We start from the raw sequence: 23,063 nt of genomic DNA, 5'->3' as shown, positions 1-23,063 counted from the left end.
ACACAGCAGCAATGCTATGCCAAGATAGGAGATGATCTATCTTGATACATATTTGTTTACAGTCCATTTCAGTTTAGTGCAAAGTGAAATACATTACCATGACACGTGTACTTTTACCATGCGTGAAAGATCAGGGAGTCCGGGTTCGAATAGGTCCCCGGGTATATTCTTCGTAAAGAAATAAATCTAAAGTTTCAGGCTCTGTGCGGTAACACAAAGAAAGGTAATCTTTCATTAGAAGGTTAATCCTCATTCTGATCATGACGAGTTCAGTGCAAAGCGATTCAGAGAACAATCGTAGGTGGCATGTAGCTTGTAGCCAAAATAAGAACCAAGACATTTCCATTCAATCCAAGCTATTTATTCACTGAGTGAGTGAGTACGTTGAGTTTAACGCCGCTTTTAACAGTATTCCATTATATCACGGTGAGTCAGCTTAATGTGGGAGGAAAGCCCGAAGTAATGCGGGTTTTAGACGTTTACCGCTTCGGTGAAAAAAAGGTTTTTGACTTAAGCCATCTGATATGTGATGTGTGAGGTGTGCTTCCAACAATTAGCAATTGCTATAGAGAGATTGCTATATGACAAATCATACCTCGACAAACAATGTAATAGAGATCATTATACGAGCATGTGTGTTCAACCGACTTTCCGAAACGTGTGTCAGAATTCTTGTATTTCACGATCCGAGTGTAAGGGCAATGCATCAATTCCTACACGAGTTTCGTAAAACACACATGCGAGTGCATCAATTTCTTTATTACCCATTAGATCTTATCATCTTGAGCTTCCTTTAAGAGAAATTCACTGATCACGGCTGCTGTCATAGAAATACATAATTGTCGAATCAATTCATCAATATTCAGCTTTGACGTCGTTTCTACTGTGACGACATTCCGACAATAAGATTTGAATGACGCCAACAATGCCGTCTAGATGACGTAAACTGATTACTGGTGCGCGTGATCGAAGTGATATTTGCACGCGTGCTTATCTGATTTTAATGAATTGGGTTATTTCTTACCCTGAAATTAAAACTACTTGATATTATTCATACCGTTTGCTTCGCAAAAAAACAAAGGAATCAAGTGACTATTCCAAAATGTCTAGTAATGTCTCGATGAGGAGGCACAGTTCTAACTGGAAAGCACACACGCAAATTGTTGCTTTGTCATTGAAAAGTGTTGCGTTGCTAAGTTCAGTATCTATTCAATGTATTAGGGCGGTATATCAGACTGAACTGACGCGCGAAAGAACATATGTGGCCATGTTATAGTGCGGCTAAAAATGAACAACACAAGCAATAGTCATTCGATGGTGATGTATTTGACGGCTATCATAGTTGTGTTTGGAACATCACGTTTGCAGTGTTTCGGCGACTGTTTCAGACTGTTTACGTTCTGGTAACGTGTGTAATTGTTTGGTGCATCCAATTTTCGAGTGTATCTTTCTTTTGCCCGGCAGTTTACTTGCGAGGAAGTATAAGGCTCTTGAACCAAATGTTGCGTCATATCTCTACATACAGCGTTGAATATTATACGGCATCAAGAAATCTTGAAAGCAGAGAATAAATCCGCTTGAAGTTGTACACTCTTTAACATGGAGACAGCATATCTGGGAGTGTGGGACTATGTGGTGTTTTCGCTGATGCTGCTACTCTCCGCTGGGATAGGTATTTACTACGCCATCAAATCAAGGAATGAAAGCACAATTCAAGAATTTCTGAAAGCTTCTGGAAATATGGGCGTTGTACCTGTGGCTATGTCGCTGCTTCTCTCCTTCATGTCCGCCATCTTCATCCTTGGTTTCCCCGCAGAAATGTACACAGCAGGAACCCAGTTTTACCTGCAGGTGCTCGGCAACATGCTTGGCTGTGCTGTAGCGGCGGTACTGTTTGTCCCTATGCTTTACCCTCAGAAACTAACAAGCACATTTTCGGTAAGTGAAACACTTGATGGAATGAGCCAAACTGTTTGAAAGTGGCGTAGAAAATCATGATTTTGAGTGTCAATAATTTCTCTGATTACATTACAATATGTACATGTACGTCCACCCCGTACAATACGTCCGGCGTGTACCAAACTAACTCAGGGAGTTTAGCTAGAGCGTCCACCGAGTAGCAGACTAACTTAGGGAGTTTAGCTAGAGTGTCCGCCGAGTAGCAGACTAACTCAGGGAGTTTAGCTAGAGTGTCCGCCGAGTAGCAGACTAACTCAGGGAGTTTAGCTAGAGTGTCCACCGAGTAGCAGACTAACTCAGGGAGTTTAGCTAGAGTGTCCGCCGAGTAGCAGACTAACTTAGGGAGTTTAGCTAGAGTGTCCGCCGAGTAGCAGACTAACTCAGGGAGTTTAGCTAAAGTGTCCGCCGAGTAGCAGACTAACTCAGGGAGTTTAGCTAGAGTGTCCGCCGAGTAGCAGACTAACTCAGGGAGTTTAGCTAGAGTGTCCGCCGAGTAGCAGACTAACTCAGGGAGTTTAGCTAGAGTGTCCGCCGAGTAGCAGACTAACTCAGGGAGTTTAGCTAGAGTGTCCGCCGAGTAGCAAACTAACTTAGGGAGTTTAGCTAGAGTGTCCGCCGAGTAGCAGACTAACTCAGGGAGTTTAGCTAGAGTGTCCGCCGAGTAGCAGACTAACTCAGGGAGTTTAGCTAGAGTGTCCGCCGAGTAGCAGACTAACTCAGGGAGTTTAGCTAGAGCGTCCGCCGAGTAGCAAACTAACTTAGGGAGTTTAGCTAGAGCGTCCACCGAGTAGCAGACTAACTTAGGGAGTTTAGCTAGAGTGTCCGCCGAGTAACAAACTAACTCAGGGAGTTTAGCTAGAGCGTCCGCCAAGTACCAATCTAACTCAAGGAGTTTAGCTAGATCGTCCACCGAGTAACAAACTAAGTCAGGGAGTGTTAGCTTGAGTGTCCTTCGAGTACCAAACTAACTCAATTGTTTTACTGTTTGAGCGTCCACTCAAACAAAACTGAAACAGGTAGTGTTAGGGACAGTGTCCACCCATACTATGGGAAAACATTGGGTTATAGATACATGTACTACACATGTTATGGGTTGCCAAATCTATCTCATGTCGGAGTGCAGACATGCTTCTTTTGTCAGGCTTCCCTTTCCGCGGGTTTGAATTCGAACTGATTATGATCCTTGGCCTCTCGTGCTATGCACGTGGGTTTGATGAATTCGGAGTGGAATATAAATAGCTTGCAGCAGACACATGTGATGCACACAAAGACACACTTATCAGGCACACATGTTGAACTCACGGACACCTGTAACAGACATACACACGCATGTAGCAGACGTATATCCTGCACAATGGCACATCTAGCAGACATACACACGCATGTAGCAGACGTACACAAGCATGTAGCAGACGTATATCCTGCACAATGGCACATCTAGCAGACATACACACGCATGTAGCAGACATACACACGCATATAGCAGACGTATATCCTGCACAATGGCACATCTAGCAGACATACACACGCATGTAGCAGACATACACACGCATATAGCAGACGTATATCCTGCACAATGGCACATCTAGCAGACATACACACGCATGTAGCAGACATACACACGCATATAGCAGACGTATATCCTGCACAATGGCACATCTCGCATGTAGCAGACGTATATCCTGCACAAAGGCACATGTCTACTCGTATGTTTCCCTACCAAACACAATGCATCAGTGACGTATTCTTCCCTAGCAAACACACTGCATCAGTGACGTATGCTTCCCTACCAGACACACTGCATCAGTGGCGTACGCTTCCCTACCAAACACACTGCATCAGTGGCGTACGCGTCCCTACCAGACACACTGCATCAGTGACGTATGCTTCCCTACCAGACACACTGCATCAGTGGCGTACGCTTCCCTACCAGACACACTGCATCAGTGACGTATGCTTCCCTACCAGACACACTGCATCAGTGACGTATGCTTCCCTACCAAACACACTGCATCAGTGACGTACGATTCCCTACCAGACACACTGCATCAGTGACGTATGCTTCCCTACCAAACACACTGCATCAGTGACGCACGCTTCCCTACCAAACACACTGCACCGTTGACGTACGCTTCCCTACCAAACACACTGCACCAGTGACGTACGCTTCCCTACCAAACAAACTGCACCAGTGACGTACGCTTCCCTACTAAACACACTGCACCATTGCCGTACGCTTCCCTACCAAACACACTGTACCAGTGACGTACACTTGCTTGAATGAGTGAGTAAGTGAGCCGCCTTTAGCAATATTCCAGCAATATCATTGTACCTACGTCGTACCAAAAGGAACCAGGTAATAGAACACGGGTCTTCAGCGAGAAGAGCGAACGCTTTAACCACTAGGCTCCCCGAGCGCCCCCACACTTGCATGAACAGCCGACTAACGTATTGACGCGTACCTTATCATGATATTCGTTACTGTTTCAGTATCTGGAGAAGCGGTTCAACTCCCGTGCCGCCAAACTGACAGGGACATGTATCATGATAATTCAGCAGGTGAGTGAGTGAGTGAGTGAGTGAGTGAGTGAGTGAGTAAAAGAGTGAGTGAGTGAGTGAGTGAGTGAGTGAGTGAGTGAGTGAGTGAGTGAGTACGTATGTAAATTGCTTTCTTTCCATCGCTACATCCATTTATACCATTGCTTTGTCATATGACGTTCAATTATAATTTCCCTTCCAGGTGTTGTATATGGGAGTTGCATCGTTTGCTCCATCGACGGCTTTAGAAGCGGGTATGTATATTAATTATTTTAACTTACCAAAAATGACTTCAGAAAATGTCCATAGTCTGTTTAAGAAAGTCTTTAATGTTTCTCGAATTTAATTTAATTTTACAAAGTGCGAGACACCCTTTTAGGAACCGTCACTAGATCTACCAACTTTTATACCAGTAATGAAACTTGTCGATATTGTTCCTGTAATTGACACATGGATTTCACCTTCATCACAGTAACCATAGTTACAGTTTCCAAAGCCCTAAACATTCCGCAAAAGGTCCCTTTTCATAAAAAAAGGCTATACGAAAGGTAAAGACGTATGATGACCGCCGAACGTCTGTGTAAAAAAAATCTTTATCATACAATGTCCTTTTTGTTACTAAACCAGTGTATGGCGCTCTATACAACGTATGGTGACTGAGTGAATTTGTTCTATGCATTTCAGTGACTGGGTTTCCGACATGGGCCACCATCATCACTGTAGGACTGGTGTCAACGTTCTACACCTCACTGGTGGGTACAACACACTCTGCAATAGTTGGAGTGAATACGGTGTTTAACATAACACGGAGTAAGATCTTCAGTCATTGTAGTTGGATTATTAAGGTAAGCGCCACATTTCCCAAAGCTGCGTCACGTCTGGATCCGCGGATCGTTGAGTCCAGTCATAGTGAGTGAGTGAGTGAGTATGGTTTTAGGCCGAAGGCCAGCAATATCACGGCGGGGGACACCAGAAATGGGCTTCGCACATTGTACCCATGTCGGGAATCGAACCCGGGTCTTCAGCGTGACGAGCGAACGCTTTAACCACTAGGCTACCCGACCGCTCCCCCAGTCGCCTGAATATTTTGGAGGGTTTGCCTGTATCCTTACCTTTATGTAGCCTAGTGGTTAAAGCGTTGGCTTGTCAGGCCTAAAACCCGAGGTCGATTCCCGAATTGTGTACAATGTGTGAAGCCCATTTCTGATCTTGCTGGAATATTGCTAAAATCGGCGTAGAACCATACTCACTCACTAAAACTCAAATACGTCCATTTTGGTGATTGATAACATTTTCATACAGTTCAAATAACCGCTACAGTGAGTACAGCTCCATGTATGTCCCGCCGTCCAGGCAACAGACATAATAATTCAAGCTCCTTCCAACAAAACAACGTTGCGTAGTGTGTGTTAAAGCTGACTTCAGACGTGGGGATGTGGAGCTCAAATGGCAATATGCAAATGGTGACAAACAAGCGTTACGCATCCTAATCTCCATTTGTTTTTAATGGTGAAAAATGATAAACATGGCGGTTATATAAATTCGTTGTAAGATAATTTCTCGGCCACCCTCTGTGTGGCCTCTCGGCTCAAACTACACTTCCACACGGATGGTACACCATCTTAACGTTATTTCACTCATGTCTCTGTGGATTATATGTGGGGTATTTCAATTTATTTTAGGGTGGAATGAAAGCAGTTGTGTGGACAGACATGTTTCAATCAGTGGTGATATTTGCCGGACTACTAGCAATAGTCATTCAGGTATGATCGTGGGGAATTATGTCAGAATGCCTAGTTACCGTTACTGTAGCCATCATTAAACATAATTAAAGTCTCCCTTATTTATCAGGAAGCATTATTAAAACAAATGTAATTTCTGAAGAGGTTTCGACACATTAAAATACAATATTTACATTTCGAAATAATATTGGTATACATTAAAATTGGTAGACAGTATGCTAATGGACATTATAATACGTAGCTCATAACGTTTAAAGTATAAACAATGGATACATTGCGTGACCTTGTAATACATAATTGTTCAGGTTTACAGTGCAAAAATTGGAAAGTGGCTGACCTGATAATCCATGGTTCATCGCGTTAAAAGTAAAACCAAATGGATGAATTGGTTGACCCTACAATATATGTTCATCTCGTTTGAAGTAAAAATAATTGGTACATTGGTAGACTTTATAATACATGGTTCATCACGTTGAAAGTAAACAGAATGGGTAAAATGGTTCCCCCCAGAGTACATGATTCCTATCGTTTGGAGTAAAATATAAGACACCTTCGCAAAATAATCACAACTAACAGTGAAGAACGAAGCGTAGTATATTTCACTATACAACACTGTTCTAGCATGACGTCATTTCTTTGGATTCGAACATTCGCTCGCAGCTTGATTACGTCGTAAATTGGACGACGTTATTTTTGAAAGAGAAGCTGGACAGCACAGCGATCGTGCCCAACAGTAGGAGAGATATGACGATCAATATTGGGAGAAAAGGTGCAGATAATCGACGTGAAAATTATGAGAATATCAATATTATATATAAGAAATAAACGACTCGTGCTCGATGTTTATCGCTCAATAAAACACAGCAGGGAGAATAAAACATAGGGGGGCGCATATGGGTATATTGCTTGACCCAACAAAGTATGGTTCCCAGAGTTTCAGGTAAAAAAAATGGGTTCTTCAGTTGACCTTATGATATATGGTTCTTCACGTTCAAAGTAAAACAAAAGAAGCCAATAGTATATTATTGATGGTTCATCGCGTTTAGCGAAAGAAACAATAGGTGCATCATTTGCTCTTATAATACATAGTTTCTCGCGTTTAAAGTTAAAAATGGGTAAACTGCCTGGCCTTATAGCAGTAATAATAGTAATAACGATGGGTAAATTGGTTGACCCTTCAATGTATGGCTCGTTGTGTTTGCGGTAAAATAATGGGTAAATTGGCTGACCCTTCAATGTATGGCTCGTTGTGTTTGCGGTAAAATAATGGGTAAAGTGGCTGACCCTTCAATTTATGGCTCGTTGTGTTTGCGGTAAAATAATGGGTAAATTGGCTGACCCTTCAATGTATGGCTCGTTGTGTTTGCGGTAAAATAATGGGTAAATTGGCTGACCCTTCAATGTATGGCTCGTTGTGTTTGCGGTAAAATAATGGGTAAATTGGTTGACCCTTCAATGTATGGCTCGTTGTGTTTGCGGTAAAATAATGGGTAAAGTGGTTGACCCTTCAATGTATGGCTCGTTGTGTTTGCGGTAAAATAATGGGTAAATTGGTTGACCCTTCAATGTATGGCTCGTTGTGTTTGCGGTAAAATAATTGGTAAAGTGGTTGACCCTTCAATGTATGGCTCGTTGTGTTTGCGGTAAAATAATGGGTAAAGTGGTTGACCCTTCAATTTATGGCTCGTTGTGTTTGCGGTAAAATAATGGGTAAATTGGCTGACCCTTCAATGTATGGCTCGTTGTGTTTGCGGTAAAATAATGGGTAAAGTGGTTGACCCTTCAATGTATGGCTCGTTGTGTTTGCGGTAAAATAATGGGTAAATTGGCTGACCCTTCAATGTATGGCTCGTTGTGTTTGCGGTAAAATAATGGGTAAATTGGTTGACCCTTCAATGTATGGCTCATTGTGTTTGCGGTAAAATAATGGGTAAATTGGTTGACCCTTCAATGTATGGCTCGTTGTGTTTGCGGTAAAATAATGGGTAAAGTGGTTGACCCTTCAATGTATGGCTCGTTGTGTTTGCGGTAAAATAATGGGTAAAGTGGTTGACCCTTCAATGTATGGCTCGTTGTGTTTGCGGTAAAATAATGGGTAAATTGGTTGACCCTTCAATGTATGGCTCATTGTGTTTGCGGTAAAATAATGGGTAAATTGGTTGACCCTTCAATGTATGGCTCGTTGTGTTTGCGGTAAAATAATGGGTAAATTGGTTGCCCCTTCAATGTATGGCTCGTTGTGTTTGCGGTAAAATAATGGGTAAATTGGCTGACCCTTCAATGTATGGCTCGTTGTGTTTGCGGTAAAATAATGGGTAAAGTGGTTGACCCTTCAATGTATGGCTCGTTGTGTTTGCGGTAAAATAATGGGTAAATTGGCTGACCCTTTAATGTATGGCTCGTTGTGTTTGCGGTAAAATAATGGGTAAAGTGGTTGACCCTTTAATGTATGGCTCGTTGTGTTTGCGGTAAAATAATGGGTAAATTGGCTGACCTTGTAATACATGGTTCATCAGATTTAAAGTGAAATAATGGATAGATTGGTTGAATACATTGTTCATAACGTATAAAAGTGACTGGGTTGACCTTATAATCAATGTTCCATTCCATGATTTCAGGGATCCATCGTGGTTGGCGGCATGGGGGAAGTGTGGAGAATAAACGAAGAATGGGGAAGAATTAATTTCTTTAAGTATGTATCACATTTTTCTCATTCGCTGTTTGTTAATGTGGCCCCAATTATGTTCATGTGTGAGTATAAGAATATACTTTCTACTGAGCCCCTACGAAATGTTCTCTCAGGGGATGTAAGTGAAGCATGCTTTGTAGGTTTGCATATGATATTTACCAAACATTCATTTTTTGTTAAAAGAGAAAATTACATGCACACAGAGGTTTATTTACGCTGTCTATGGTGCATCTATGATGCATTTCAGCGTAAAAGTACTTGTAAGTACTTACAGTTAGGTTGTCAAAATACATATGCTACTTGCAGTGTGCTTGGGATCAACACGTGAAACATTACATTGTATGCAGTTGTTGAAACAGCCAAGGACAATATTGCGTGAAGACAAGTTTAATGAACAAACGTCTGTTGTCATGTGCAATACAATGCCAACAATGAACATGTGACCAGTAATCAGTCAGACCTATGAGTAGTGCGTGCGTGATACACGTGATGCGATCACAGTCGGGGGGGCGTTGGATCTGCAGCTCCTTTCACTTGTGTTCGATTTGGTTGACCGGGCTGGCCACTCCATGGGGACAATGTAAGTAGGCATCAGCGACCATGGCACGATGAGGTCGTGCTTTATTGCCCATGGGGATGAAGTCTAAGTGCACCAGCATACAGTCAAATGTACACATCCATAATGTCACCTTTCATCGTGCCCCGCTGTAGGCCAAGAGATCGATTCTTCCAGCTCTACTGATCCCACCCCAAATCATGATTGAGCCCCCTCCATACCGGTCCTGTTCGACTACGTTGGATTCCTGAAATCTTTCTTATTGTCTTCGTCACACTCTGGCACGATGATCTATGAAGTCTAGATAATATCTCGATTCATCAATAATCGTCTGTCCAATCAAAACGTGTCTGCCTGTGATGTCGGGCCAGTGTGATGTAAGGCTCACGGGAATGATAACGCACTGTCTGAGTAGAAATATTGCTACCGCTGGCGTTCCGCAGATCATTTCTGTGTGTGATGGCAGTCACGAAAGGATGAAGGCGTGATCCTCCCATTGTGCGGCGGAACGCTGTCGACCAACTGCGTGTCGCTGTCAATGATTTTCAGTGATCCATTATTCTGACGAAAGATTTGAGTCAGCTGCCATCATATTTTAATACGAAAAAAGGGGCGGTCGGGTAGCCTAGTGATTAAAGCGTTCGCTCGTCACGCCGGTACAATGTGTGAAGCCCATTTTTGGTGTCCCCCGCCGTGATATTGCTGGAATATTGCTAAAAGCGGCGTAAAACCATACTCACTCACTCACTCACTCAATCACTAATACGAAAAGACACTGAATAAGAAACTGGATAAAACATAATAAATAGGTGGAGAAAGATTTTATTCAGATGGGCCGCGGAAGTATATTGTCTGATGCGAATATTGTCGCCGCTGATATCGATGCACCAACATTTGGCCTCGCTGCATCAGTTTTCTCATTTCGGAAGTTGGAAACATTGCGATCGCTCCCATTGTTAAAGTGTGTACACCCTCATGTTCATCAATAAAATCATACCCATTTTGTCTATCGTTCGTACATTTAATAGCCGACCTTCGTCATCCACATAAATCCCAGGGCGTGAACGTGTCCCTTTCTTCTACATAAGCTGTGCCATTACTGGACAACTGTTCACTCGCTCTGACATGGATGTGTGTGTTTCCCGTTTCAGCTTTGATCCAGATCCCACTGTCCGCCATTCCTTCTGGTCACTGGTGGTTGGTGGGATGATATCCTGGACGGCGACTTTCGGGGTCAACCAGGCCAGTGTCCAGCGGTACTGTGCACTGCCCACACTCCAGAAGGCCAAACTGTAAGAAGCAATGTGACACAGCTGATATCTGAATGATAACACGGGGTGTATGTATGGCTAGGATGTATACTGGTTTATATCCAGGCTACACTGACAATATTACCCGCACAAACTTTAAAACTTTTGTGTAAAAGTATTTAATGAGGACTACCTGAGGATTTCGAATACGCACGTGGCGATATAAAGCAACAGACCCGTGGCACCTTCATTCACGCAAGTTAAACTATTGTTTGCTCTCCTCCTGCCCGGGAAAGCTAAAAGCTCTAGCCTGACCCACGACCCCGACATACATGCATCTGTGTTTGTCATTTATAATTTAATATGTCTGTCCGTTGTGGTAATATTTTTACCACTAATTCAAAACCTTTTATTCAGGTCGGTGATGCTGAATGTCATTGGTGTCTTCACTCTATTGACAATCGTGTGTCTTGCCGGAATCATTATCTTCGCCTATTACACACAGAAAGGATGTGATCCACTGTCTGCAAATTACATCAGTAACTCGAACCAAGTAAGACCTGTTAGAACGGGTATCATTCATTGAGTGGAAAAATCCTATAAGGAATGTTTTATCTGGCAAAAAGCAAAGTAACAGCCATTCAGATATTAGCACCATACAGAAAGAGTACATCCATATGTCTGCAAAGGTGTACACTATACTGGAAGATAGCTGTGTGTTTGTTTTCTTTATGGTGTGTGTGTGCGTGCGTGCGTGCGTGCGTGCGTGTGTGTGTGATCTGAGGTCTTCAAGTTTTCAAGGCCCATGTTTGAATTCCCACATGGGTACATTGTAGAGTAGCGGACAACCCTTTAAAAAGAGGCTTATTTAAGGAGTAACCCTTCCCCACAGTAGAACCACATTTTCTTCACCAGATATCATTTATGCATCAAAAAATGATGGTTGTGGTGATTTCCTTTGGTGGCAGACATGGTTTTTGGTGGTGAAATGCACACTTGTATGACAGAATTTAGTAAATCAAATAAATGGGTAAAAAAAAATAACAAATCAATTTGCATATTGCAATGCTCATTTTATAATCAAATTCAGTGAGCTGACTTAGGAAACCTAACATAGAACAAATAAACAAGTTGCAAAATAGTTTAAGTTGAGTTATCAGCCAAAATGTGTCAAAAACAGGAACAAATCACTTAATTTTCATTTTCAAAGTGTTACAAGCCTAAAGATAATAAATAATAAACCTCCATAGTGGCAATCCACAATTGATATAGGTATAATATAATGTATGACAGTTTACTGAACGTAATCCCACAAATACAAAAATAGCATATTTAACCAATTACAATGACTCCACTAACATTCTTGTACACCAAATTGTTTTATTTGAACACATGAATCGTTTAGGTATGTTACATATATGAGCTTGAGAAATTTGATTTATCCAGTATAGCGGACAATATGGCCTCCAAGATTGCCGCAAATACAGGAAAATGACAATATTTCGTCTTCACATCGGAATGCATGAGGAATGTAAATGTCAAAATTTAGGTTTCGACCAGGAACTCCATCTATCGTGTTATTTTCCTTTATAAGATAATTCACCTATGTTTTGTGCTACAGTTGCTGGTCATATTGACTTACTTTGAAGGGTCAATGTGAAGCACTTATATACAATTGCTTCAACATTGTCAGTAACTCATTAATAATTCATTATTTTCTCCAATACAGTAAGAAACATTTAGTCACTGCCGCTACTGCCACTGTCACTAAAGCCTTCAGGTTCATCATCGTCTACAGAGTGTTGGCCACCAGAGCAGGCGCAGTGTTCAGTATGTGGCAGTCCAGATCTGTCACTGCAGATGAGATGACTGCTATATCTGCAGCCACGTTGTCGTCTGAAACATGGCACTCACCATGTGTTGCTTGAAAGCATCTGCTGAAGGTGGGAACATTGTAGCTGCACACTCAGTGTTGGAGTGAGTGAGTGAGTGAGTTGGGTTTAACGCCGCTTTTAACAGTATTCCAGTTATATCAAGGCGTGTCAGCTTAATGTGGGAGGAAAGCCCGAAGTGATTTGATCTTGTTGTGAACATTTTTTGTTTGTTTCCTTGTATAATCTACAGGGCTTAACCACGCATACCCAGAACCAGTAACGAAAGTTGTGTGTGCATTTTTAATACTATCTATGTATTGATTTACAACTTGTCCTTTAAAGTGACATTGACCTTCAAATGTACCTCCTCGGTGTTTAAAATAGTTATTGACTTTGGGCAAAACCTTTAATAATATCCAATATAGACAAGATATTTGCAAACGGTGACATGTATGTGTTGTATAATCTATTATAAATGAAATACTTTTGAGATATCAAATGGCTTGGTTGTTAACTATAAATGATAGAAACAAGGACTTAATGCATACATTACCTTTTAAGGGGACTTTATTTGATTTTCTCTATTTTTACAAAATAAAAGTGCACTTAAACAGTATCTGCCACCAAAACATTTGATCACAACTATCATTTTCTAGTCCGGGTACAAAAACATAAAGTAAATCTAAGTTTGCTTTGTTCTACTATGGGGAGGGGTATGTCGGCAGTGTGAGGGTCTGGCCACTTCTCTATCATATGAAGCTAAGTTCTGATGTCCCTCGACGGGATGTTTCTGGAAAACTGCTGTAACGGTTTAGAAGTATCCTCGCGCACTTTTTTTCTTTCCAGCTGATACCCTATTTCGTGATGGAGGTGCTCGGATATCCCGGTCTCCCAGGATTGTTCATCTCATGTCTCTTTAGTGGAGCACTCAGGTAGAAACTGTTCTGATTGGTGGATCAATCAGGTAGAAACTGTTCTGATTGGTGGAGCACTCAGGTAGAAACTGTTCTGATTGGTGGAGCACTCAGGTAGGAACTGTTCTGTTAAGTGGAGCACCCAGGTAGAAACTGTTCTGATTGGTGGATCACTCAGGTAGAAACTGCTCTGATTGGTGGAGCACTCAGTTGGAAACTGTTCTGACTGGTGGAGTACTCAGGTAGAAACTGTTCTGATTGGTGGAGCACTCGGGTAGAAACTGTTCTGATTGGTGGAGCACTCAGGTAGAAACTGTTCTGATTGGTGGAGCACTCAGTTAGGAACTGTTCTGATTGGTGGAGCACTCAGGTAGAAACTGTTCAGTATAGTGGAGCACTCAGGTAGGAACTGTTCTGTTTAGTGGAGCACTCATGTAGAAACTGTTCTGATTGGTGGAGCACTCAGGTAGAAACTGTTCTGATTGGTGGAGCACTCAGGTAGGATCTGTTCAGTATAGTGAAGCAGGCAGGTAGGAACTGTCAGTATAGTGGAACACATAGATATGAACCGATCCCTTTTGACGTGAGCTGGGGATGCACTGTCCCCTCTTATGTGTAATTATTGCGAGTGTGCCAACTTTATCAGTGTTTATGTCTTGGTGTCTGCTCAAATACCGTAACCCTCAAACATCCCCATCTTTTAATAGGCAATATTGCAACTTGCAGCACGGTGTCCTCCAGTCTGAACGCCCTGGCCGCTGTGTGCTGGGAGGACTTCCTGAAGCCAGTCCTCGGGGAAAGACTGAACGAAAGACAGAAAACGCTCGTCACAAAATTTTTGGGTTAGTTTTTCTAAGTTATTCATATTCATTACAACAGAGGTAAACGTCCTAAGATCAATATCAAAGTATTGAAGGACAATGTCCTCTGCCCCATAATCTGCGCTATTATATTTTCTTTGAATGAGATGTAGATCGCACGTGTACAATGTAAAGCAAGGTTACCCGAAGAACCCGTAGAATTTGTCGTGTCCAATTTTTGTTTATTTAACCTTGCACAACAAAACCAAATAATATTTCCATATTGTAGTGCTGTTCTTTGGTGGCACTGGTATCGGGATGTCTTTTTTGGCAATGACGTTGGGAGGAACAGTTTTACAGGTGAGATGTTGTTTGATATTAAACAGCGTTACCGGATCTACAGCAGTTCAATATTAACGATAACAGTGTAAACATATTGAGTAGTCAAATTCGTTTGACAGTTCCCCGGTCACAAAACTGTGTTTGCTGACAAAGTTTGATCTGATGGGTTTTTTCAAAACATGTTGATCGAATATTGAGATGACACCTTTGTTCTATGTTATCACTAAGGCATCGTTGAGCTTCACTGGGGCTGCCTCGGGGCCTCTGCTGGGGATGTTTGCTCTCGGCGCCTTCTTCCCGTGGGCCAACTGGATTGTAAGTTCAGTCAGATATAGCGGAGACCTTTAGATTTAGTCGCTATCGCCCCATAGTAATTGAGGTGTATGTATCACTCACTCACTCACTCACTCACTCACTCATATATGTCTTTTAGGGAGCAGTGGTCGGAGGTATTCTAGGGTTGGCGTTTCCCTTGTGGATCAGCATAGGAGCCTACACGGTTGTGGGAGCCCCAACTGGCCTTGAGTTCCCCACATACAACTGCAGCGTCCCCAACACCACCGACTCCATGACAACAGCAATGTCCTCCATCATGACAACAGCTGGAGGGACTGTCGAGTAGTGAGTGGGTTAGCGTGTACACGTGTTGTGGTGTTTATGTCGGTGAGTGGGTTAGCGTGTTCACGTGTAGCGGTGTTAATGTCAGTGAGGGGGTTAGCGTGTACAAGTGTAGTGGTGTTAATGTCAGTGAGGGGGTTAGCGTGTACACGTGCAGTGGAGTTAATGTCAGTGAGGGGGTTAGCATGTACACGTGCAGTGGAGTTAATGTCAGTGAGGGGGTTAGCATGTACACGTGTAGTGGTGTTAATGTCAGTGAGTGGGTTAGCGTGTACACGTGTAGTGGAGTTAATGTCAGTGAGTGGGTTAGCGTGTACACGTGCAGTGGTGTTAATGTCAGTGAGGGTTTAGCGTGTACACGTGTAGTGGTGTTAATGTCAGTGAGTGGGTTAGCGTGTACACGTGTAGTTGTGTTAATGTCAGTGAGGGGGTTAGCGTGTACACGTGTAGTGGTGTTAATGTCAGTGAGGGGGTTAGCGTGTACACGTGTAGTGGAGTTAATGTCTATTCTGTCATGTTTCAGTACTGGCGTCTCCGCCCTGTACACAGTGTCCTCTCTACCTCATCTCTACTCTATCATGTTTCAGTACTGGTGTCTCCGCCCTGTACACAGTGTCATATTTGTGGTACCCGGCTATTGGTGCAGCGACAGTGGTCGTTGTTGGTCTCATTGTGAGCGCTATCACAGGTCAGTCACCTCATTTGTAGTTGAGTTCAGGCAACTCTATGTTGTCAGTCTCTGCGCGGCAGTGGCACAGTGGCAATTGTTATACTTTGACTTCAGTTAATGAAACCTAGTCATACATGTAGGTGAGGTGAAATTGGGTTTAACGTCACGTCCATGATTATTGAACTTATATAGCGACGTGCATGTACGTGTGTGTGTATGGCTGCTTGTACTAGTCCGGACTGATGCCGATTTATAGTGCTAGCTCACTGAGATACCATGCCGCAGTTTAACATGAATACCCCACTCAGACACAGTATACTGACTCCGAGCCGACCAGTCCTTGTTTTAGCCCCTTAATGCCGAGCGCCAGACAGGGTAACAACAAGAACCATCTTTTAACGTCTTTTGGTATGACGCGGCCGGGAATCGAGCCCCGGACGTTCCGCTCTCCGGTCGGACGCTCTACCTCTAGACCACGGAGGCGGTCACCTAGTCATAAGTACAACGACATACAAAGGATCAGCGACCTTTCAATATATTAACGGTAGTTTTCTTTAATTATTATCGCAACTTAGAGTGCACAAAACAACACTAGCCATCCAAACAACCAGATGGATTGTACAAGCTTAGGGGGCAGGTGTGAACGGTTACGTCTGTGGCCGTGATAATTGTCCTTTACTTTGAATTGACAAAAACTGTTTGAGCAGAAACAAAAGTATTCAAACCAAAACGGTGCCTATTTGACATACAATGACGACATAAACATGTGAGTGAATGAGTGAGTTTGGTTTTACGCCGCTTTTAGCAATATTCCAGCAATATCACGGAGGGGGGGGGGGGGGGGGACCCAGAAATGGACTTCACACTTTGTACCTATGTCTTGAATCGAACCCGGGTCTTCGGCGTGACGAGCGAACGCTTTATCCACTGGGCCACCCGACCGCCCCTACATGAACATGTAAAAACGAGTATCCACGGTCTTTCGGACTTGTAAAGACCTGCCTATAATCTTTATCATATTGTACCAATATTGTCAAATGAATAGTTACAAAACTGTGACATATTTGTTCAACACCTGTAAATACCAGAACTGTAAATGATACAAATGCGCGGGTCAATCTTGGTTTTCTCATTTCTCAACAGACAACACTGATATGTCAGGCACAGAGCCTATCGGACCAGAATATTCTGACTATATCTATAGTGTGGACAAATAATGTTTGATATCAACAGTTATCACAGCTGTGTAAAGAGCAACTGTAGAAAACAGAACTGGACACTTCACAAAATTTCAGGTAGCTGAAATGACGAGAGAGAGAATTTGGTTCAGAGACATCCAAAATCTTGACCCCTATCCAGGTATATTGTATTGAAAGCCCCCCAATCCCAGATATATTGTATTGACAACCCCTCTGTCCCAGGTATATTGTATTCAACGCCCCATTGTCCCAGGTATATTGTATTGACAGCCCCTCTATCCCAGGTATATTGTATTGACAGCCACTCTATCCAGCTATATTGTATTGAAAGCCCCTCTATCCCAGGTATATTGTATTGACCGCCACTCTATCCAGCTATATTGTATTGAAAGCCCCTCTATCCCCGGTATATTGTATTGACAGCCACTCTATCCAAGTATATTGTATTGAAAGCCCATCTATCCCAGGTATATTGTATTGACAGCAGCCCTATCCAGGTCTATTGTATTGAACGCCCCTTGTCCCAGGTATATTGTATTGACAGACACTCTATCCAGCTATATTGTATTGAAAGCCCCTCTATCCCAGGTATATTGTATTGACAGCCACTCTATCCAGCTATATTGTATTGAAAGCCCCTCTATCCCAGGTATATTGTATTGACAGCCACTCTATCCAAGTATATTGTATTGAAATCCCCTCTATCCTAGGTATATTGTATTGACAGCCACTCTATCCAGCTATATTGTATTGAAAGCCCCTCTATCCCAGGTATATTGTATTGACAGCCACCCTATCCAAGTATATTGTATTGAAAGCCAATCTATCCCAGGTATATTGTATTGACAGACCCTCTATCCAAGTATATTGTATTGAAAGCCCCTCTATCCTAGGTATATTGTATTGAAAGTTCCTCTATCCCAGGTATATTGTATTGAAAACCCCTCTATCCCAAGTATATTCTATTGAACGCCCCATTGTCCCATGTATATTGTATTGACAGCCCCTCTATCCCAGGTATATTGTATTGACAGCCCCTCCATCCGAGGTATGTTCTATTGAACGCCCCATTGTCCCAGGTATATCCCCTCGTTCCCTGTACTCGCAGGTATGAATCGGCTGGGTGATGTGGACACAAAGTATCTTGTACCTTTCTTCGACCGACTCTTCTGCTGCCTTCCCGCTCCCGTCAGAAGGTGTCTCCGCTGTAACCAGGATTTCAGAGACCCGGAGTTAGGTGTGTCCGCTGTAACCAGAAGTTCAGAGACCTGGAAGTACGTGTCTTCGCTGTAACCAGGAGTTCAGAGACCCCAAGGTAGGTGTCTCCGCTGTAACCAGGAGTTCAGAGACACGGAGGTAGGTGTCTTTGCTGTAACCAGGAGTTCAGATACCCGGAGGTAGGTGTCTCCGCTGTAACCAGGAGTTCAGATACCCGGAGGTAGGTGTCTCTACTGTAACCAGGAGTTCAGAGACCCAGAGGTAGGTATCTCCGCTGTAACCAGGAGTTCAGAGACCCGAAGGTAGGTGTCTCCGCTGTAACCAGGAGTTCAGAGACCCGGGGGTAGGTGTCTCCGCTGTAACCAGGAGTTCAGAGACACGGAGGCAGGTTTCTCTACTGTAGCCAGGAGTTCAGAGACCTGGAGGTAGGTGTCTCCGCTGTAACCAGGAGTTCAGAGACCCGGAGGTAGGTGTCTCCGCTGTAACCCGGAGTTCAGAGACCCGGAGGTAGGTTTCTCCGCTGTAACCAGGAGTTCAGAGACACGGAGGTAGGTGTCTCCGCTGTAACCAGGAGTTGAGAGACCCGGAGGTAGGTTTCAGCCTGCCCGTCTCACATAATTGTTTCAGTAAAACAATCAAGTTTGAGGCAAGGCAGCTGAGGTTGCTTTCTGAAACGCATGTACCTCAATATTTCGCAAAGGTTACCTGTGCTGTAACTGCGGAAGCTTTGTGTTGAAAAGAACTGTAGCCCAGTTTAGATTAAGGTCGACTTGAGCGACAAGTTGTTTGTGAAACGGATGTAACGAGACGTTTCAGGTATGGTGGAATTGCGAAGGTTGTCTTGTGAAAGAGTTCCTGAATCTCAAAGTTATCTACTGACGGGAACAGGGTCGATTTCAAAGTATTTAATAAATTATAATCATTTTAAACCAAATCATTCACTTTCTCACTGTGGTATTCTGTTCCTATCAGGAAATAGCATCTGAAAAGGATGGGGAGATTGTGGTACCAGCGTCGGGTGATATTGTCAGCAGTTCCAGCAAGGAGAAGTTACCCCTGAACGGATCGGGACCTATCCCTGTGTATGGATTATCGTATAAAGAGAACAACGAAACCAAAACCGGAGTTAACAACCCAGCTGCCGATGTCTTCAATGATCAGAAACAGCAAAACGGGACACAGCTCTAAATCACCCTATTCAAGTATCTCAATATTATCAAATCCTTGAACGTTTATTCGTGTAAAGTTTAGTTTATTTACTACTATTTTATAGAACAATGGTTTAATTCATTTATATCTCAAAGTTCATGTTGACATTGAAACGTCCCACAAAATGGATAATATGTTTCGTGAAATATATACACACATTTTGAGAAGAATTATTTTGGCCTTGGAATTATTTTTTTATGTCGTTTGATATACAGAAAAGTGATATCTACACAATTCGCCAGGTGCGTGTTGGTCACAATTAAACGATCTACGAATTATTCAACTCGTTTCAATGGGTTCATCCTTTGTTAAATATTGTGACCACATGATATTAAACTGTTTCACTTTGTTTCTCCAAGAATTGAAAAAAAAATATGAAATGTAACCCGTGCCATGTACCCCGTTGGTGGAACCTCATACGATTATCCTGAAAATTCTGTACTAATTGAGCTTTCCCCGCATCTTTTATTGTGTAATTCAGACATCAGATGAAGAGAAATAATGATATAATAATGAACAAATACATGTCCATTAGTGAATATAATTTTGTTTGTTTTGAAATATTCTTTTGAGTATTTGATTACGTAAAATGGATGCCAAACAGATGAATGTCTTGTCGAATTAAGATCGATACACCGTAAACTATCTGATTGTTTAACTATTCAAGACATCACTGAAATGGTAAAAGCAGTCATTCCATTTTGTGGTTCAGATATTAGGCAGTGTTTTGTTCGCTCACAGTTTCTGTAAAGCTGCTAAATAAAAATAATTCGTCGCACAGTATTTTAATCGGTATACGATAAAACGCGGAGAAAATTCCTGTTTTTCAACGCAGAATAAATTCTCGGACAACACTTAGTAGTGTCATTTTTTTCAAACCGTTTACATATTTGCAGTTTAATTTACACCATCAGATAGGAAATTTAATATTCTACATCTCTGCGTAAGTTTATAGATCCAGTGCTAGAGGTAGATCCAGTGCCGCGTGATCGCAATTCACGTACAACCTTCACTTTTTCGATCTTAGGAAAATGTGCGTCAGAACAAAACTCGGCATCCAGCCGGTTAAATGTAACAGCTGCTTGCAAAATTGTTAAGTGTACTTGTCCCTTCTCAGTTACGTTTTAGTATTTTATAACTATTTTTGACGGTTTTCATTCATTCTAGAGGGGCGGTCGGGTAGCCTAGTGGTTAAAGCGTTCGCTCCTCACGTTAAAGACCCTGGTTCGATTCCCGACATTGGTACAATGTGTAAAGCCAGTTTCTCACTCACTGCAGGTTTCTCTCTTCTTGAAATATTCGTGTTACAAAACTGAAAACAAGAGAGCGGGCTGGGTAAATACAAGAAAAGAAAAAAATGTAAGAAAACTGTTTTTCACTAATTGTGTAACTTTTTTATGTCTTTTGTAAAGCTTTTGTAACGTTTTAAACACTCGCTACATGTTATTAAACGCCAAACCACACATGCTTTGAAGTTGGTTGATAATAGTTACAGCGTTCAAGGCCTTGGTAAAGCTGTGAACAAGTTTTATGGTAGACACGTGGAGACCATTGCCAAATTTCAGTGACAAACATGACGTCGGATGCAATTCCTTATATCGACCTGTACCATATATTCCGGTGTCTGTTTTTGTTGTTGTTGTTGTTGTTGTTGTTGTTGTTGTTGTTGTTGTTGTTGTTGTTCAACTCATGTACCACTGATGGTTGATATCGTGTAATGAAAGAAGGATAGAAAAAAAGAAGTCCAAGCGAAAACATTTGCGTTTCGCTTAACCCCAAACTACGGGTGCGCCTGCTCCGGACGAAGATGGGTTTCGCCGGCTCGACTTGGCTGGGGTAAATGGTTAGTATATTATCTAAAGTCTGAACTGGTTTCAGAAAAAAACAAATCTGCAACTCTGAGAGTGCTGGCGCCAGTCTATAGGATTTCTACTGCTACCACACCAAATCAGAATCAGTCTTTCGGCCAGCAGCTTTCGTTGAGGACGATTTAATGTAGATTGAGAGATGTGGCAGCTGTGATTGGGTGAACTTGTGTGAGATTTGTTGATGTTTTCAAATGTACATCAATTGAGTAAATTAAAAGTGACCACGTTTTTCCAATAATTAGTTTTGTCTTTTTGAACAGGATGACTAATCCTGATTGTGACCATGACCATGCACGGACGTTTTCGAGCAGGTGACATTTGGCGCGGGACTTGGGTTGCTGTGTTTCACTTCCTGTACTCGTAAAAGGAACTTGCTGAGCTAGCCAAAATTTGTGTTTTTATTGTAGCTGTAAGTCCAGACTTGCACACGTGGAAATGTAGTAACTGTTGAATGCCAACTAGTTATTTAATATGCACACACACACACACACACACACACACACACACACACACACACACTCACTCACTAACTCACTCACTCTCACACACACACTCACTCACACACACACACACTCACTCAATCACTCACTCAATCACTCACACACACTCACACACACACACATTCACTCACTCACTCACTCACTCACTCACTCACTCACTCACTCACACACACACACACACACACACACACACACACACACACACACACACACACACACACACACACACACACACACACACACTCACTCACCCACTCACTCACACACACACTCACACACACACACACACACTCACTAGTACCACCACTAAGCATTAATATTGCTAAACGTGCCATACCATACTGGTGTAAGTATTACCTATTCCTAATAATACGATGGGGAACTATATCACAAGAACCAAGGATATGTACATTGTGTGACTCCCAAGTAACTGGTGACGAGTTCCACTATTTATTCAGCTGTAATTCACCTTTAACATTACGCACTGAATGTGCCAATGAATACTACACACACTGGCCAAACATGATTACATATCCTAAACTCTCAAAGTTCCTCAGACATTTGAATGCTATACTGTGACGTATGCTAGAATATATGCCATCAAACTGTACAGTCATCTATTTCTGTAGTTTTTGTTGTTGTACAACTCATGTACTACCGATGGTTGTTATCGAGTAATAAAAGAGAGACTAGATGTCATACAATACCATCCGATCTCGGGAATGTCGGACAAGTCTATTTTATGAACAGAGGCATAAAAGTTTGGTATCTCCTGAATATTCTCACAAACACAAACAATTGACGGCCATAACTGTACCTTTTCTCCCACTGTTGCCTACTTATGGTTGCCATCGTTCTGGCATTGCGTGTATCTGTTTTGCCAAGCTACATCTGATGGGAATATCTCACTACCCCGCAATTTACGGCGTCATTTAGTTGCGAAAGTATGTTCGAATCTCCTGAAATGACGTCATGATAGAACAATGTATTGTCATTCAATAAAACCCACCTCGTTCTTCGTTGTTCTTTTCGATGTATCGGTAGCTGTCTTATATGTTTCAATTTCTCACAAAGTAGTCGCCCTAGTTTACTTGAAGGGGTAACATTCAAAAAATAT

The 23,063-nt window shown here is 42.3% G+C and overlaps 1 protein-coding gene across 1 annotated transcript; it reads left to right on the top strand.

The window, feature by feature from the left end:
• The first annotated feature begins 1,596 nt into the window (after positions 1 to 1,596).
• LOC139460835 (sodium-coupled monocarboxylate transporter 1-like) lies at positions 1,597 to 19,558 on the top strand. The gene is made up of 16 exons (XM_071242310.1): positions 1,597 to 1,938; positions 4,450 to 4,518; positions 4,700 to 4,751; positions 5,182 to 5,249; positions 6,180 to 6,260; positions 8,858 to 8,931; positions 10,636 to 10,776; positions 11,152 to 11,287; positions 13,455 to 13,540; positions 14,249 to 14,364; positions 14,612 to 14,682; positions 14,893 to 14,979; positions 15,098 to 15,285; positions 15,870 to 15,970; positions 18,260 to 18,390; positions 19,342 to 19,558. The coding sequence occupies exons 1-16, from the start codon at positions 1,600 to 1,602 to the stop codon at positions 19,555 to 19,557; spliced, it is 1,956 nt and encodes a 651-aa protein (XP_071098411.1). The 5' UTR covers positions 1,597 to 1,599; the 3' UTR covers position 19,558.
• Positions 19,559 to 23,063: the final 3,505 nt, after the last annotated feature.

This window comes from Haliotis cracherodii, unplaced genomic scaffold, assembly GCF_022045235.1.
Source record: "Haliotis cracherodii isolate W230 unplaced genomic scaffold, xgHalCrac1.p SCAF_14, whole genome shotgun sequence".
NCBI classification, from domain to species: Eukaryota; Metazoa; Mollusca; class Gastropoda; order Lepetellida; family Haliotidae; genus Haliotis; species Haliotis cracherodii.
The sequence above is the reverse complement of the archived record's forward strand: the minus strand, read 5'-3'. Positions and strand labels throughout refer to the sequence as shown.